General features: G+C 42.6%; 1 protein-coding gene across 16 annotated transcripts in view; it reads left to right on the top strand.

The window, feature by feature from the left end:
* Nucleotides 1-19,790, top strand: part of LOC147025441 (microtubule-associated serine/threonine-protein kinase 3-like) — a 397,627-nt gene that overhangs the window by 31,912 nt on the left and 345,925 nt on the right. For all 16 annotated transcript variants that reach the window (XM_085886419.1, XM_085886418.1, XM_085886417.1 and 13 more), the window contains exons 2-3: nt 9,318-9,510; nt 14,010-14,146. In XM_085886419.1, the coding sequence (XP_085742545.1) occupies nt 9,318-9,510; nt 14,010-14,146 (330 nt within the window). The remainder of the gene's footprint in view (nt 1-9,317; nt 9,511-14,009; nt 14,147-19,790) is intronic.

Below are 19,790 nucleotides of genomic sequence, written 5' to 3'. Positions count from 1 at the left end.
TGTTTTTAAGGAAACAGAGCTGTGTTTAAGGAAACAGCTGTGTTTAAGGAAACAGCTGTGTTTAAGGAAACTTGCTGTTTTTAAGGAAACTTGCTGTTTTTAAGGAAACTTGCTGTTTTTAAGGAAACGAGCTGTTTTTAAGGAAACTTGCTGTTTTTAAGGAAACTTGCTGTTTTTAAGGAAACTTGCTGTTTTTAAGGAAACTTGCTGTTTTTAAGGAAATGAGCTGTTTTTAAGGAAACCAAGCTGTTTTTAAGGAAACTTGCTGTTTTTAAGGAAACCGAGCTGTTTTTAAAGAAACTTGCTGTTTTTAAGGAAAATTGCTGTTTTTAAGGAAACCGAGCTGTTTTTAAGGAAACTTGCTGTTTTTAAGGAAACCGAGCTGTTTTTAAGGAAACCGAGCTGTTTTTAAAGAAACTTGCTGTTTTTAAGGAAAATTGCTGTTTTTAAGGAAACCGAGCTGTTTTTAAGGAAACAGAGCTGTTTTTAAGGAAACCGAGCTGTTTTTAAGGAAACCGAGCTGTTTTAAGGAAACTTACGTTGTTAAGGAAATGTAGTTTTTAAGGAAATGTAGTTTTTAAGGAAACTTGGTGTTTTTAAGGAAACTTGGTGTTTTTAAGGAAACTTGGTGTTTTTAAGGAAACTTGGTGTTTTTAAGGAAACTTGGTGTTTTTAAGGAAACTTACTGTTGTTAAGGAAACGTAGTTTTTAAGGAAACTTGCTGTTTTTAAAGAAACTTGCTGTTTTAAAAAAAGCCGAGCTCTTTCTAAGGAAGCTTGCTGTTTTTAAGGAAACTTGCCGTTTTTAAGGAAACACTTTTTAAGGAAGCGACCTGTTTTTAAGGAAACCGAGCTGTTTTTAAGGAAACTTGCTGTTGTTAAGGAAATGTAGTTTTTAAGGAAACGTGCTGTTTTTAAAGAAACGTGCTGTTTTTAAAGAAACCGAGCTGTTTTTTCAGGAAACTTGCCGTTTTTAACGAAACACTGTTTTTGAGGAAACCGTGCTGCTTTTAAGGAAACTTGTTGTTTTTAAGGAAACGGACTGTTTTTAAGGATGTTATAAAGGACACAAACAACAGTCATGAATAACTAATAGTAGCGGGTAAGATAAGGTGTTGTAAAAGATGCTGCATCAACAGTGGAAAACTTCACAATTTTCTTTTTTTCTACAACCTTTGAAATATTTATTTTGTTTCCCTCGCCGAAGGAGAGGGTGTTGCATTTGGGCCTGTTTGTCTGTCTGTTTGTCCGCACAGAAATTTCGTGTTTTTCTCTGCAACCGCTCGTCGGATTGAGACAATTTTTAACTATTGGTGTGACTACTCATGTAGAATGTTTTAATCATAATTATGACATCATAGGCCACGTGGTGTGGAAGCCATGTTGAAAAATGGAAAAACTTTTGACCTCTGTATCTCTGAAACCGCACCAGGGAAAACATTGCAACTTGGCACATGGCAAGTACTCCTACCTGATCATACTGATCAGTATGAATATTTTTGAGGGTCATCTAGGGATAAAATGGTCCACAGAATTTTTTTTTTTGATGATGTGATTTGGCAGTCATATTGTTAACAAAATAATAAAACCGTCAAAAATGTTCTCTGAATTGGAAGAACAGATCGAGGCAAAACTTTACACATCTGACCGCCTGTCCATGATAGTCCGGCAGATATGGGAATGGATTGTGCCTTTGATGATACAAGCATGAGCTTTGGCACACTGTTAGAGCATGCCCTAAGGAAGATATTTAGTTATAGGGCCATCACAGAATTGTCCTGTGGCCAAAATGGCGGCCATTTTCAAAAATGGCCACCACCGGTTGTTATTTTACCAGTAGCTCAGGTTCTTGACTACCTCGGATCTTGATTCTGGTGGCTAATCGTACATTTTCAAGGATCAGGAATGCAGTGGTACTATTTAGAACATGCTATAACTACTCTAACAACGACCTAACTACATATATCTAGCTTTCAGGGAAATAAATAGTAGTAAAATTACAAATGCATTTAATATTGGTGGAGTTATACATGTACATGTTTAACCTCCACCATCGAAGATGGATGGAGGTTACTGTTTTCACCCCTTTCTGTTGGATTCGCTATATATATATATATATATATATATATATATATATATATATATATATATATATATATATATATATATATATATATATATATATATATATATATATATATATATATGAGATATCCCATATTGTCAGGTTTTCCGTGTGTGTGTGTGTGTGTGTGTGTGTGTGTGTGTGTGTGTGTGTGTGTGTATATATGTGTTTCTGCAACGCGAGATCAAATCAAATGATTGTCTGCAATCAAATCAAAGACCGTACGGCACCCCCACGTTTTCGGTCTCTACAGTTTATAAATACGCCGTGCGGCTCCCAGAAAAAAAAAAAAAAAAAAAAATAACATGTGACTGCTACATTGTGTGACCGTGGAAATACTGCGGCCACCCTATAATTGCGAGTGGCCGAAGATTTTGTAGACCCTACGGCCGCCGTGCCAAATGTGACTTCGGCCTTAGCCTCTTGGGCAATGAGATCTGTCAAGTTCGAATGTTGATGCATTACGCAAAGCATCTCTTGCTTCAGATTTGCCACAGAAGAAGCATGATAACTCCAATGCAGGACATGTCTCTGTTGAATGAGTTTCACGTTCAATGCTCTGACGGGTGAACTTGTGGGTTTCTGGGTCATCATCGTGGTGTGTTTTCCTCTTTTCAGCCCTCTGAAGTTTTGATTTGTTATACTGCAGTCTACAGGAGTCATGCCATTTGGCTTTGTGAACCTGGAATGCTGCCTCGATGCCCTGACCCTCATCCAGATGTGACAGTTTTAGTGTTCTTGGCAGGCAACTGATCTTGTCGAATGCTACAAGATGCTCAGCTATGGTCCTGTATCCTGCCCCATCTGTGCCACATGCTGAATTATATGGACATGTCAGCATCTCTTCTGTCTTCTTGACACAGAACACATTTGTTCTAGTCTGTGGTCGGGCACTGTTTACCTGATGAGCTAGGCTCATCAGGGGCCACCAACTTGTATAGTTTGGCCATTGTCCCTCTGCACTATGCTACTTTAGAACAGTATCTACTAGTTATAATATGAGAATAGTATGTACTAGTTATACCACCACCACTCTACCATAAGCTGAAATCTCCAGGAAAATATGTTGGCTGCCACCACAGTCACAGTCTAGGTCAACTGAAAGCATACAGATATACATGCAGATTAGGCGTTGTTACTTGGTGTACACAAGTACACAAAAGCTGTACTAACAGCATCGATAATTATCATTGTGACATTATTATGATGTTCTGTGTGAATATGCAGCAAAATATATGAATACACATAAACATAATTATGAGGTCAGCACACAACTCGTGGGCTGATTCTGAAATTCTGGAAAATGTGCATAACTCCGCTAATATTTGATGGTCTTACTATTATTTAATTCCCTGAATGCTAGATATATGTAGTTTGGTAGTTGCTCTCATGTTATAAATAGTACCACTACATTCCTCATCCTTGAAAATGTACGATTAGCCACCAGAATCAATATCCTAGCTTGTCTAGAACCTGAGAAACTGGTAAAATAACAACCGGTGGCAGCCATTTTGGAAAATGGCCGCCATTTTGGCCACAAGACAATTCTGTGATGGCCCTACAGCAAAATATCTTCCTTAGGGCATGATCTAACAGTGTGCCAAAGTTCATGCTTGTATCATCAAAGGCACAATTCCCCCAAATATTTCACTTATCTGCCGGACTATGAGGAAAAATAGGTCATGTGGTTTGGGAGCCATGTTGGATTTACCTTAAAACCTATAAAAAAAATCTTCTCCAGAATGGTTGGACAAATTGAGGGGAAACTCCACACAAGTGTTCCCCAAGCCTTGGGTGTTCAAGTTTCTTAAGGAATAATTGATAGGTTACATGGTTTGGCAGCCATATTGGATTGAAGAAACATATTAAATAATGTTTTCTCTGTAACCGCTTAATCAATCGACATGAAACTTCACAATTATGATGAAGTAGTGATGGGGAATACATGTTTTAAATTTCAACTTCATCGGACGCATGGTCTGGCAGCCAGAGTTATTAAATTATTTGATGTTTTTATTTTATATTTTTTTAAGGCTCACTTGGCTGTGCCTGTGTGGGTTTGAGGGTAGAGGAGTAGCAGCTGAAATCCAGATTCCTCCTGATGACTTTATCTTTGCTTTTTGATTGTTTGGGTTCCTTCTGATTACTCCAATGCAGGACTGCACCAATTTGGTGTTCCATTTGATTTGAATTGAATTTATTTTAATGCCATTCTAAATTCAATTGAATAATAATAATAATAACAACTCTGGAGACGGCGATGGTTCACGAGCAATGTACACGGTTCGCCTTTTTTATTTTTTGACCTTCGAGGGGACGCCACGGGCAAACTGGTGGGAATCAGGAAAAACGTAAATGATGAAAGTTGTAGTACTCGAAGAGCACTACCTGCATACCAACTTTCATTCGAAACAGTTGAAAACCCTAGGAGCTCGATGCCCGATTTATTGATTTTTTTTTGACATTTTCTAAGTTCGTGACCTTGTGACCTTGACCTTGGGACGAAAATGAAAAATCGAGCTCCGTGGGGCTATGCAGGTGCCATTGGACTAACCAAATACCGAAACCCCTGCCAGATTCGACAAACCCCTCGGAGAAGATGTAACTTGAAACCGGCTACCCCCTAAAAACACGTTTTTTGGGCGTGGCTCTGCCCATAATGTGCGCACCACACCCATTCTCAGGAAAACACAACTAGATCATGATATAAACCTCCCACCCAAATTTTATCAGGATCGGATCAAAACCCACGGAGCTATGCTCGGGACAGACATACAGACAGACAGACACACACCCATAACGAATATAGTGGTCACTTCCTGACTCGTGAACCAATAATAAACGACATTGGTCAGGGTCAGGTGTCCGATCAAAGCGGGACGTCTTGGTACCCGGCCATCACTGCCAGCAGTTATAAAGTGGCAGTTGTAATTACATCTCTCGTTAATTACACAACACACCAGTACAAAAACGCCACACTAAATACACCACACAAAATAAGTCCTGGTGAGGGTCTGCAATCTCTAATTGCTCTTTTTGTTGTTTCAATTGAATTACTTTATAAACTTGAATGTTCTAGCATGCAAATCGCCTTTTCGTCACTTTCAAAACCCTTCCTTTTAGCAGTGTGCCAATTTGGACAAAATATTACAGCATTTTATATCATCGCGGCCAATCAAATTTGCCGCTCGTAGATCCCGCCCGTGTCCTTGTTTCTCAAGACAGCACAGAGTAAGGTGTTCTATGAACTCTCTAGTTTCAAAAAGTTATGACTTGTGGGATGACTTGTAGATGTCAAACAGGCTGGCATTCAAGTTTTGAACATACATCTTACAAACATTATTACAGGCTCTAATTGTCCACACAAACACACACACACACACACACACACACACACACACACACACACACACACACACACACACACACACACACACACACACACACACACACACACACACACACACACACACACACACACACAATTGTCCCCAACAAAAACAGGGGGAATGTTGCAATCGGGTCTGTCTGTTTGTACGTCCGTCAGTCACGCTATCTCCTCCAAAACAGTTGTGCAGAAATTCACCAAACTTAGTAGTAACATTCACCACGTGGCAAGAAGGTGCAAAAGCTGTATCGTTTTGGCCTCACCCTCCCTGGAGGCGTAGTCACAAGGTCACATTCCGAAAAATACATTTACAGGCACATTATTAAACATTTCTAAATAAAACTTTGTGTGTGCAATCAACATTGGGGGACGCGTGACATATGTAATGAGTTTTTGGATTTTACCTCCGGTTCATGCCATTGGGCAGGGGAATGCGGGGGTGGGGACTTGGGGTCACGTGTCAAAAATGATTTTTAGATTTTTTTCCAACTCAAAGTGTGATATTGGGTCATTCCTTGTGGAACGTTTTGCCAAAGTAGTTTCATGGTGAGACTTGGTGGTTTGCCAGTGTCTTCCCAGTGTTGTTTGCCTTTACTCTGTCCTTTTATTTTAAATGCTGAGCATCGAGCAAGGAAGCAGCACATACCATTTTAACGCGAACTGAACTGGGTGATTTTGAGCTTTCCCTGACTGGGTCTGGCTACACATATATCATCACATAATGAACGCGATGGAAAAATTATTTTTTTCATTATATGTTAATTTTATATTTTTATGTACATTCAAAAAGAGCGATGCAACTTTAAGTGTTTATTTAAAAAGAAACAGAAACCTCAGGAACGTGAACCAAACATTTCTTGAAAGCTTATCACATGGCATTTTCTATCACTGGTTGCTATTGCAGTAAGTCACTGCTGGAGTTAGTGAGAGGCCAAGGGTTCCAAGTCTCGGCTATGGGGTCCCAGTCATGAGCGGTACCCAGAGCATCGAGGCGGTTTCTGAAGAGCGACAGGAAAGTGATGATGTCACCAGCTGTATGTGGGGGTGCATCATCCTGCATAAACCAGGTCATGCTGAGCTGGTTTGGGGTGGCCTTTTGGGCGAGATCATTATGGAACTTCTGGAGCACGGCCCGGTAGCACTCACCTTTAATCGTCATTGTCCTGCTGTTGTCATTCTGAAAACAATCAGGCCCTAGCGTTCCCCATCTGGCATTGAAGACGCAGAAGCATGTGACCTTTGACCCTTCCAGGTACCTCTCAGTGATCTCAGTTGGATCTTCCCCCCAGAAAATGTTGCTGTGGTTGTTGATGGCACTGTTCAAATTGAAATGGGCTTCACTGAACCAGATCAGGTTGATCCAGTTTGTGTACAACTCCATCATGTCACTGAGCCAATTGCACATATCAAGTCTCCTTCTCATGTCATCTTGACTCAGGTTATACCTTACGGAGATGATGTTTGGGAAAAGCTTCAGTTCCTTTGTGAGGACACGCTAGACTGATGCTGGTTTGATGCCTGGCTCCCAGGAGCGCCGGCGGTGGGACTTCTTGGGACTGTCCAATGCAGAATCCCACACAGCGTCGATGTTGGCTTGGCTCTTGGTTACTGATGCTGGCCTGCCACTGTTGCCCTTGCTCTGGTTGTGCACTGTACCCTTGTGCTCAAAATGTTTCACAACACGTTGAATGGCACAATTTGTGGGTTCATCACGTGTTCTGAGGTTGTATTCCTGGCAGAACCTCCGGTGGGTGTCTACATATGGATTAGTCTCATTCCACAGATCCACCACTTTTGTCTTCTGCTTCACTGTCAATGGATTAGTTGAGTTACTGAGCGAGAAATGTCAGGGAACAAATACCAGGATAACACCACCAAACCCTGAAAAGGAAAACGGCATTGGTCAAAAAACCAAAATGGCAGGAAGTCAAAGTTGTATCAATCTTTTTGAAACACCCGGTATTTTCTTGTTTTTCTATAATTATTCGGTATGTCTTGGACAACATGCTAAGACACTCAGTTTTTTAGGACATGTCAATTGTCCTAATTGTCATGTGACACCTCAACGGTATGTCCGATTTGGACGAATGTGGTGTCGAAATGTGCACAAGACCCGAGAGAGAAAAGTCATGAGAGGAGAGTTTGAAATTTGCAGCTGTTGTGAATTTTTTTTGCAAAAACGTCGAGGGTGGGGGGGGGGCTCCACATTCTGGGCCATTTACATATTACTGGCGTAAATACCTTTGTTCTTACCTCCTCCTTTACCTGTGATGTACTACACTGGCACTTCCCCTTTAAATTCATTTTCTCATTTTACCTCCCTCTCCTTTGATTACACAATATGGAAATGAACGTTCAACAGACAATAGTCTACTTTTGACATGAGTGATGAACAATAGATGCACGGTGTTTCTGCGATAAACAATTGACAAAGCTTTTCACAATAAACCATTTCGACATTGCTGGTTCTTAATACAACTGTCGGCTTGGTTATTCTATCACAAATATTTGAAGCAGATCCACGTGTTAAATGATTCATGTTTTCCAATTCAGCAAGGGCACCATTTTGTGGAAATAACCGCCGCCGTTCGAGGAGATGAAGGAGTTGGAGCATCGTTGCCACCATCGGCTGAATTGTGGGCTGGCACGATGGCATTGAGGAACGCGTACTCGCATCTGAGCCATCTCAGCTTGGGTTTTGATCTCTTCCCAGCTATAAACTGGTGTTCCACGTGTGCAGGGCGATGCGTAAAAGTGTGCCTTGCCCCTAGGGTGGATGTAAAGCTGGGCGTCCAATCTCCCAGCATTAGTTGGTGGACGTTAAAGATCCCACAACGTCCTTCGCGAAGAGTCGGCGGGTTATTGCCAGCACCCTTGACCAAGTTTGAAATTCCAGCTCCAACCTAAAGGGGACACTGCATCAGCAGCACAGCCACGCCGCTCCCAGTGACGGTGCAAATCAGCAGCCACATGTTCCACATGCTGTACATACCATCGCACTGTATGCTCGGCTTGTTAGGCTTTCCCAAGTCTGATATGTATGCGGTTCCCCGAGTCTCCCTGGTTTTGTAAATCGTGATCTTTCTCTGTTGGTTGAAACAAAAAAAAAATTTGCACCAGTTGTAACAAAATGTTAGTTAGTTAGTTATGTTGCTGTTGCTGTTGCTGTTGCTGCTGGCAGGATAGCTTTGAGGTTTGCGTACTCCACCTCTGAGCTGTGCATCCTGGGTTAGAATCGGACCTCGGGTAACTTGTACCTGTTGTTATGTTTGAGCCTTGCGGGAAGAAACGCTGAAATGTATCTCTCGGAGTTCTTCTCGACATCTTTGATCTCTTTCACGGAGCTGATCAGTCTGTCAACTTCTTTAAATTTTTCACATTCGTCTTTACTTGTGCGGAGTCTTCCTTGTCATTTTATTTACTTAATTTTCCTCTGGTTTATCTCCCTTTTAGTTTTCTTTTCTCTCTTTCTTGATTCATCTGTCCATGGAGAAGTGAATTGTTACAAAAAAAAATCGATGAGTTTTACAGGGCTCACTGGGCCGAGCCTGGATGGGTTGGAGGGGAGAGGAGTAGCTGCTCGTATCCAAATCCTATCCAGGTTCCTCCTGCTGACTCCATCTTTGTACTTTCCTTTATTCATGTCCCTCACCCCCTCCCCTCCAGCTACATTTCTATTGGTGGTGCAAAAACAACTATCCCTTTATATTCGAAGAGGAGGGAGGGGGGAAGGTGGGGGTTGATTGAATGTTTGGTCAAAACGACATTCCAGATTCTATAATTTGTTAACTGTTGTTGTTTGCAGTTGGATCTTCTTGGTGGTGGAATTGCAGCAGCAACTGCAGGGGGTGGCCTGGGTGGTGGCAACCGCCGCCCATCGATGTTATTTCGCAAGCTCAGTAATCCCGAGGTTCCAGGACGGAATTCCAAGATGTTTCAACAGCTGAGTCATGAAGAGCCACAGATGCGTCGCGGTAGCCTCGGGTGCGGTCTTACAGGTACCGACATCGTTTCGGAACGTCGGGGGACTCGGGGTTTCGGACAAACGATTTCGTTCATGTTTGTGCTGTAATTCAAATTGTCTCCAGCTCACCTCCACAAGGAACAACTCCATTGTGAATGTTTATGACTAAGCAGCTTTTATCAAGGGCAGATCCAAGTGGATTTTGAATGTTTGAATGACACCTTCCTCTCCCTACTGCACTCACTTCTCCCCCTTTCTCAAAGCAGAATTTTCGATGATAATAATTAATCATTCACTGATGTTACTCCACCATGGGTCATGATAACGGCCAATCATAACACAAACTCGCAGGTCAATAAATACAACGAAGTATTACAATTAGAATGTGAGTACATCTATAAAGTATGTACAATTAGAATGCGCGTAAGTGTATAAAGTACAAAACATGACTGTCTATTAAAAAAAAACATACAATTGCAATGTAACCACAAAGGTCTGTTTGTCCGCTTTATGAACATAATCTTCCAGCGTCAATGCATCGTCAAAGCATCACAGAAACACAAACGCACCAGCACACAAACGCCACACACAAAACAAGTCCCGGCGAGGGTCTGCGTTCTCTGATTGCTCTTTCTCCTTCTGACTGTCTTTGATCATTTAAATCCGGATCACACCTCTGTGGTCGTGATTCCCTTTTCATTTTTATTCTAGCCTGGTGGTGCTTGTTCGAAAAAGGCTTACGAGGATTATCCCAAAAGCTCTGTCACCCCAATACATCATAGACGTGATATGATTGACAAATTTCATTTTGCGAGGCATTCGTGTCGCATTTTACTACATTATTTCCACCCCCTCCAATGTGTTCTACCGTCGACCAAAGTTTCAATCCCAGCCACGGAAGCCTTGTTTCCGAAATGTCCATAACATGGTGGACTTGGCTCTTTAATCCTTTCCATTGGATGCAAAACGTCTTACCCCAAGTTCGTTTTTCATTTTGGCGACTGTGTACGAGTGTAAGTCACGTGCACACGAACATGGTGAACATTGTGAACGTTGTGGGTGAGGGTGAGGCAAAAACGCACCACTTCCAGAACTCCATTAAACCACGGACATTGCATTTTAGATTCGGTGGATTATTGTTGTGGTGGAACGCGGTGTTGTTCAGCAGAGCTGGTTGTTTCTTTTGCATGCTGCAAGTCTCGGATGATCATGCAAAACCATATGGTAGATGATCATGCAAAACCATACTGCTACACCCTGTAGAGCTGCTCAACTCGGCAGAATTGCAATGTCGTCTTAAAAAAGAAGATTGTGAAACACTTTGATGCTCCTTTGTTGATGTTTGGGCTTTTTTTTTATTTTTTTTTCAGCTGCTGAGAATATGGCATTTCCCATTCTGCCGAACGAGATTACATGCCTGGCTCATAGTTGTGGAACCAGATTTCATCTTGAAACGAAGCATTTATAGAAACTTTTCCCTTCCCGATGGAAATGCTGTTGACGGCCGGAGAAAGCCAGTTCAGTTTATATTTCTTCATGTGGATCAGCTTCATCAATTCTGCCATCATGTTTCTGTTCCAAAGATCTTCAGTAACAATGTTATCCACTGTTCATTTGGATATTCCTGACTGTTGGAAGTTTTTGGGTTTTGATTATTTGTAAACCTTGAAGCAACAGTTTGTTCATAACAGCTCTGTTCAGGGTTCGCAAGGCCCTCAAAATCCCACGAAAACCCTAAAAGCAAAAGTTCCCTTCGACCTTCCAAATCCCTCGAATGTGGCCCAATATTCCGGTGTTCCTTACATCGTCCCACGGACCGACGAATCCCCTGCATTAAGATCGATGTGCACAACTCGAGCTGACTGTTTGGCTAAGCAATCGATGCAATGCCTGCTCACTCGCAACTTGTGTTTGCGACGTTGGAGGCCGAGTCCACTGATGTTTCTTGTGAGATGCGAACACTTTGGTGACACTTTGTCATACACTACGCTCTCAGATGACTCGGCGTTTCCTGGGGCTCTCCCGGCAGCTTAGACTTCTAAATGTCTCCAATACTCTACTTGGCTCCTCTTCGGCTTTGCGAGCCACTCCTATCCATTTCCAGCCTTGTTTTTTTATTTTTATTTTTAAACATGATTGAGGCTCGGGGAAGAGATAGAGTAGAATGTAAGGGAACAAAATGGAAAGGGGGAAACACCGACGTCGGAGAGGGGAGAGAGGGAAAGATATCAAGAATCAAGGGGAGGGGAGGACACATGGGGGTGAACAAGCTGCTCACAAACTGAATGAAACGCAGCAAGAAGGGAAAGGTGTGGGGATAAGACAGAAAAGGAACAAACCAACCGACGACTCACAAACGAAAAGAGAGGAGGGAGAGGGGGAAGAATCACAATCACCCGGAAAAGGGGCTTATTTGGGAATGATATCATTTGGGGTAGAAGAGATAGTGAGTATGGATGGGGATTGGGGATTACCTGAGGTAGTGGTGAGTAGCTGGCTTGAAGCTCTGGAGGGAAGAATGGGACTGAACAGACTGGGGAAGTTGGTTCCACAGGTGAAAGAAAAGAGGAACAAGTGTGTGGGGATGAGCAGCGAGCCGAAAATTTGAGAGTTTAACGAGAAGAGGGTTCCTGGCAATCCATGTGTGTCCTGCAGAAACCTGGGCGGGACAGATCCAAGAGAGGGCAGAGGTGCACGACCAAAAAGGAGGAGGTAGAATACAGACAGGTCACTAACCTGCCTGCGATGCAGAAGTAGCAAGCCGCGACACAGCTTCATTGTGGGAGATCCCAATGATTTTTATGGCCTTGCCTTCCATGGCATCAATAAGGGCAAGGTGTGAGGAAGGGGTGCCAGCCCAAAGGGGAGAGCAGTATTCCATCAGGCTATGAAGGAAGGCCTTCTAGGTTATCAAAACTTCAGATGAGCTCAGGAGAGACCTTAATCGATGAAGGATGCGCACTCGGTGGCCTGCATTGAAGGACATCTTTGACATATGCTCTGCCCAAGTAGGGATCATGGCTGATGTTAAGGCCCAAAAGTTTGAGTGATTTAACCTCTTCAAGTGGTTTGTTTAGGAAGTAGATGAGAGGGTTAGCCAGATGGTCCTTTTGGAGAGACAGGATAAGTTTTGTGGGATTTGTCACGGTTGAAAGACATATTCCAAGTGTTGGACCAGCTCCTGATTCTATCAATGTCTGCAGAGGGTGAAGAGGCAGCTCCCTGCCTGTCTGAGGGATGAGAAATGAGAGGGCAGAGTATGGAATCATCAGCAAAGAGATAAACAGCATTTCCGAGGGAATTGGAAAGATCATTGATGAAGGTGAGGAACAAGACTGTGCCCAAGACACGATCTTGGTACACTCCAGCTTTGACAAGGAGAGGTGATGAAAGGAATGTTATCATTCAGGTTCAGCCATTAAGGAGATCATGGAGATACACTACAAATTAGAATTGTGTGGGTTCGATTCCTGTCCGTACCCACTACCCATGGCTTTGCTTTATTTGATGAGTGTGAGTGACATTTTCAGTCTCTCAACTGCTGTGCAAAGTGCAGCACCAGGCTACGAGTTCCAGTGCTGGACGAAGAGTAAATGAAGTAGTACTCACGATCAGGATATTGTTGTTGACTTTATTTTTTTTTTTTGTGCTTTCTGCATGATGAAAAAAGTGCTTCCATTTCACGTCATTCCGTACGGCTGATAGGATGACCTCGAGGTACACGCACTCACCTCCAAGCTGTTTAGCCTGCGTTCGAATCCCAAATAAGCCATAAACTGTCACCCCGGTGTTTCACAGGCAGGTGATTCATCAGTACGTTTGTCGTCCCTCGGATGGACGTTAAATGGATGTCCCGTCTACCGGAATTAGTTGGTGAAGGCTCATGATCTCATGGAGTCCTTCGCGAAGAGTAGGCTAGCTATTGCCGGCACGCTGAACAAATTACAAATGCCTGCCCTAACCAACAGAGGGCATTGCATCAGTGGCACAGCCACGCCATCAGGCAAAGATGCTTCCCCACATCCTTGTGCTGCATACGAACAAAGAAGAAGAAGGAGAAGAAGTAGTAGGAGGCCACACTTTGTGGCCTGAGAACTCATCTAGGGTAGAACGTGTTGTTGCTCCATCCATATCTTCAACCATATATTGCATTTTTTTTTCCAAAGGGATTAACTTCCACCTGAGACGTCATCTTATTACTGCAGCTTTGGATCTTGTTTTATTCTTTCCGACACCGCAACAGTTTGAACACTACCACGGGGAAAAAAAAAGAAGAATTTAGATCGTGCTTCTATGTCGTGTGATAGGAAAACTGCCACATCTCATGTAAGTGTGCATATATTTGCATAATTTACCTGCGTATTTGTCTCGGTGATTCATGCTGTATGAATTTATCCGTCAGGTGTGCACATGTTAAGAACAGTCTACGTCATCGTGCTTTTCAGCACATTAAGCTTTCATTGCGGTTCTTGTTATGTCTGAGTTTTGCTTGATGTCCACTCTCATATGAGTATCTATTCTTATTGATCACAGGTGTAACAGGGGTGCTCACAGTGCCAGGGCTACAGGGGTGGCATGGAAGGGCTGCGGACGGGACTGCATCTTCCAACCTCGTGCTGATGCGTAACCAGATACTGGGTCAGTCTGCTCCATCCCTGACTGTCAGCTTGGTGAGTCACCGTCGCACACCACATGGCTTACAGAAGTGTCACATGATTACATCGTGAGTGGGACATGTCACTTGCTGCCAAAGAGAACATGTCACTTGCTGCCTTAATACTTGCTACGTACATACGCACGTACACCCATTACAGGTTAATAACACGTTTTTAATCACCTCCTGGATGGTTGTTATGTACATTGAATGAGAAAGCCAGCATACAGAACCAGCCATTGCCGTGTCGGCACGGAAACACGCACACGCACATTCTGCTTTTTCTTGATTGAGTCTCAGAAAACTGACACTATTGACCAATCACAGACATTGTTACTATCATGCCTGATTGTACAGGTGTGCAATACTCTCTGTGATTTATTTTTGATTACAATTATTACGATTATTATTATTTTCTAATCGGAGTACCTTGGCTTGTTTAAGGTTCGATTTCTGAAAGCTATTGAACAGTGTATCATCCATTGGGCGTAGTGGCGTGCGCCTGTAATCCGGCTACTCTGAGGCTTGGGTTGGAGGATCGCTTGAGGACGGGAGCTCTGCACTGGGCCGGGCTATGAGAGGGTGTAGGGCAGCCCGGAGTCATGGCGAAACCCAATCCTTATCCCTGTGTCGTAAGAGGCGACCAGGGTTACGTCAGGAAGGGCATCCGGCGTAAAACATATGCCAAATCAGTATGCGGATCATAACGGATGATCCGCTATGGCGACCCCGAACGGGAGCAGCCGAAAGAAGAAGAAGAAGAAGATTGAACAATGTATCATCCATTTACAAGAAAACACCGTTGGGCCAATCAAGCCTGCGGTTGCAGAGTTGATACAGTAAAACATTCACTACCCGTTGCATTTCTCACACAGATAAAACATAAAAAGAAGGCTTGTTGATTTTTCGAATGAATGTTTATATTCACAGTTTTTGTCTACGTTGTCGAGGCTCGGAGGAGAGCTAACACACAACGCACAGCAAGGGGGGCATGAGACGAGGAGCGGGAATGGGAAGGACAAAACAAAGATGGACATTACAGGGACTTTCAGGAAGGAAGGCAGGGAATTTGAAGGAGGTGGGTTTGGGGTGGATTAACGGGTGTAGAAAAGATCGGGGATTTGGATGGAAGATTGGATTAGAGGTGGTGCTTGAACAGCTGTTTGAAAGCCTGGAGGGAAGAATGGGATTGAATAGAGTGAGGGAGTCTATTCCAAAGGTGGGGAAAAAAAGAGGAATGAAAGAGTGAAGGTGAGCAGCGATTCGTGACTTTGGTAGTTTTACCAGAAGGGGGTTGTTGGCGGACCTTGAGCGCCCTGCGGCAATGTGGTGGGGACAAATCGCAGAATTGTACTCTGTTGACTTGTACTCTGGTAGTGGATCTCCAGTTTTTCGCTTCAACTGCAATTGATGAACAACAATTTTGTTGGACTGGTCAGGCCATTTGGTTCAATCCTCTCGTGTTCCCCGCAAGCCTCTTGCAGAGCCCTCTTGAATCTTGACAACATTGTTTTCTCCGATGTATCCACTGAGCTGAGCTGATTTCAGAGGCATCCATCTGTGTAGTTTTATTCAGTAGTCATCCTTGTTATAATTAACGGACCGGTGTTTGTGCGTTTGTTTCTTTGTTTGTCGCGCTTCTCCTCCTCCAGTACTGGGCTGATTACATCCAGACTTGCTACGTTGGATCAGCATGACCGCAATTGATGCACAGGGGTGGTTTTATCTTTGCCTTTGGTCATGGAGGTGGGTGGGTGGTGGGGGAGCAACGCAAGTTCTCCATGTAAATGTGCATCCTGTAGCCGCCTCCAAGTGGGGGAGGGTATTTAGAGTCTCCGCCATTGACACAACAGTGCTCGTGTCCCCACGTTTTCCAGTACATGAGGTGTTTTGAATTATAAGCAGTAGGTGTGTTTTTGCTTCATACATGTAACTCGGGTTATTTATTTATTTGCTTCTGCAGAGCTGTTAGTTTCCTATCCATCCATCCATCCATCCATCCATCCATCCATTGGGACCATGCTCTGTGCAGAGCGTTGGTGCTGCCTAAGCAGTCTCCTTGGCTATTGGGCACAATCCTGGACGGGTCGCCACTCTGACACAGGATACCAGCAAGCTGGCACTCATTTTGCCGACCTCGGAAGGATGACAGGCAGAGTCAACCCCACCTGGTATTAATTAAACAGTCGAGTGGGATTTGAACTCAGGATCCAAGGATCCCAAGCCCACCACCCAAACCATTAAGTCAACACCAGGCATAGCTACCTATACACTGCCCAAATACGTGTTGTACGTGTTGCATGCTTGGAACAAGATCTCCCGTGGGACGGGTATTGTGCTCGTGCAGAATAATTTACCGAATTACATGGTGTACGAGTATTGTATCCCACCTCAAATGATAAGAAACAATGTCTGACGACATGTTACTATCAAAATAACGCATGAATGTTAAACAACGGCTTGCGCATGTGCCGTGTGTGTTTTCAGTGACTTGGTTCTGCTCGCCAGGCACTTTTAACCTGCCATTGCTAGCACGAAATGTGGAAATCAAGTTGTCTTTTAAACATGATTTTCAGCATTTGGATGACGCAGTTGGGTCGGTGAAAGGCCCAAGGAGTAGCAATTTCAAAATGGTTTACCGTAATTATTGTTTCCCTGGATGCAAATCGGATTCACGGAAATATGAGAAATATCTGCGATTTGAGAGGTGTCGGATTCGTATCATTTACTGTTGGTAGTGTTACTTCGAGTGCCAGCCGTGGATAATGCGTGTGCGCGCGTACACACACACACACACACACACACACACACACACACACACACACACACACACACACACACACACACTTTTATTTAATTTTTACAAATAGATGCAAAAATCTAGTACAATTTCTGGTGTAGTCCGGGAACCAAAAAACAACATATACAATATATATATATATATATATATATATATATATATATATATATACATATATATATATATATATATATATATATATATTAGTGGGTATGCTTACACATTGTATAAGCATACGAACAGTGCTTCCTTATTGTCTCGGGTCACTCGCCTACATTTGATTTTTAGTTATTTATTTTCATTTATGGATGCTTTCTGATGGTTCTGTGATATATATATATATATATATATATATATATATATATATATATATATATATATATATATATATATATATATATATATATATATATATATATATATTTACCCGGTGTATCAGCTCGATGTCCTTCAGCACACAAAATTGTCATGCTTCCCCATTGTCTTGGCTCACTCACCTGCATTTTTTTCATTTATTTCTATTTTCTTTTACAGATTTTTTTTCCTGACGTTCTGTGATCCCCCCCCACCCCCCCCCCCGGTATATCGGCGTTGATGTCTGTCGGCATGCAAAATTTCAGCTTTCTACATCACACAGAAGGTACTGATCTTTAATGTCAGCAAGTCAGTGAGTCAGTGGTGAGAAAGAGCTTTATGTAATATATATATATATATATATATATATATATATATATATATATATATATATATATATATATATATATATATATATATTTATATATATATATATATATATATTTATATATATATATATATATATATATATATATATATATATATATATATATATATATATATATATATATATATTATGCACGACGTGTGTTCAATAAGTATCCAACCTTAATTTTTCGTGCATAAACAGATGAAGCTCTGGAGGCGTGGTTTAGTGCACGTATGTAGGCGATCCTAATTAGTATGCATAGATATTTTCCCGCCGACAGACCGCCGATGAGTGAGGAAGTGTAAGTGAGCGCCGTCGGATTTTTGTTTTTGACAAAATGACGGATCACTGTGGTCTAATCGCCAGTGATCACTGTGTTGAAGAAGTTGGGATCGCTGTTCACAGTCTCCAGCATGTCCTGTGCGATCTCCAAACGGAGTTGCTTCTGCTCGATCGTTAGCAGCTTTGGCACGAACTTCGCTGAGATTCTCCTGAAGCCAAAATCCTCAGTCACAATGGAATGAACGGATCCAATGCTGCCGCCCGCCTCATCTGCAAGTTCTCTGATCGTGATTCGACGATTCTGCATCAGCAGGGTCCTCACTTGGTCAATGACAATCTCATTTCGGGATGTTGAGGGCCTACCAGAACGTGCTTCACTTTCCACTGATGTGTGACCATCTTCGAAGCGGTTATACCACTCTTTTATCTGTGTGGTGCCCATTGCTTCGTTCCCGAAGGCCTGTTGACTCTTGCGGATGGTTTCCACTTGGGAATCGCCAAGATTTACACAAAATTTGATGCGGTAGCGTTGTTCAAGTTTTTCCGTCGTTTTGTCAAAAACGAAAATCCGACGGTGCTCACTTACACTTCCTCACTCATCGGTGGTCTGTCGGCGACTGACAGCTTCTGCAGGCGGGAAAATATTCACGGCATACGGATTAGGATCTCCTACATACGTGCACCAAACCACGCCTCCCTAGCTTCATTTGTTTACACACGAAAAATTAAGGTTGGATACTTTTTGAACACACCTCGTGTGTATGTATATGTATATATATATGTATATATATATATATATATATATATATATATATATATATATGTATGTATATATATATATATATATATATATATATATATATATATATATATATATATTGTCCCACCTCCCAACATGATTTGTTGTCCCATCTCCCAAAAAACAGTCCCACTCCCAACATGATCTAATACATGAATGTCGTTTTCTCTCTGTCTATCATGCCAAAACTACTCAGCCAATTGCCACCAAACTTTGCACATGGACCAAGTTTGCCGTCATGGTGAACACGTGCTACTTGGTTTAATCTGTAGTCATGGGGGTTCGGGAGGGAGGGATGAGAAAATTTCTCCATGTAAATGTGTATTGTGTAGTGCCACCCAGTGGTGGTGGTGGCAGAGGGTATTACAAGTCAGCTGTGGAGATAACTTGCATTTTTTGCACTGTATATGTCCCCAGAGGGTGGAAAGCTCCAAAGCCAACTTTCACCAATCAGGAAAGGCAGGTGAAAAGGGGGCGGGAGTTTAAAAGTGGAGTGTCCAATGTGGCAGGCGCTGCTCGCTCAAGCCGGCCTCACACAGCCGACACACCAGAAATGGTTGCAGGAGTTGAACGTATGCTAATGGAAAACCGTCGCATTACGCTGGATGAAGTGATCTTCAAATTGAACTTTAGCCATGGTTCAGCACACCATACCATTCACAACGTGCTGGGGTTTCGCAAAGTGTTTGCAAGGTGGGTGCCGAGACAACTCGCACCCAAACTGAAAGAACTCCAATTTTATACTTCCTGTCCCAGTCATACACATGCTGCAGCGATAAACATGCATCACCATATTGCATTTTCATTCTGCGATGGATTTCACTGGTATTCACACCCTCACTTCCCAAGAAACGTATGAGAGAACGTTGCTCCTCCCTGGTGCATGCTTTTAAGGGAGCCGCCATCTTGGAACTGCTCCACTGACATCATACGCTCAATGTTGCAAGATCTAAAACAGGCAAAACATGACTCTTACCCTTAGATATAACATATGTCGTCTACAACTACAAACATTACATTATCGAATTTATATCGCCATTTTATGGTTACTTATT

This window comes from Eptatretus burgeri, chromosome 6, assembly GCF_056783735.1.
Source record: "Eptatretus burgeri isolate ZD-2024b chromosome 6, Ebu_testis_v1, whole genome shotgun sequence".
In the NCBI taxonomy this organism is placed as follows: Eukaryota; Metazoa; Chordata; class Myxini; order Myxiniformes; family Myxinidae; genus Eptatretus; species Eptatretus burgeri.
The sequence above is the reverse complement of the archived record's forward strand: the minus strand, read 5'-3'. Positions and strand labels throughout refer to the sequence as shown.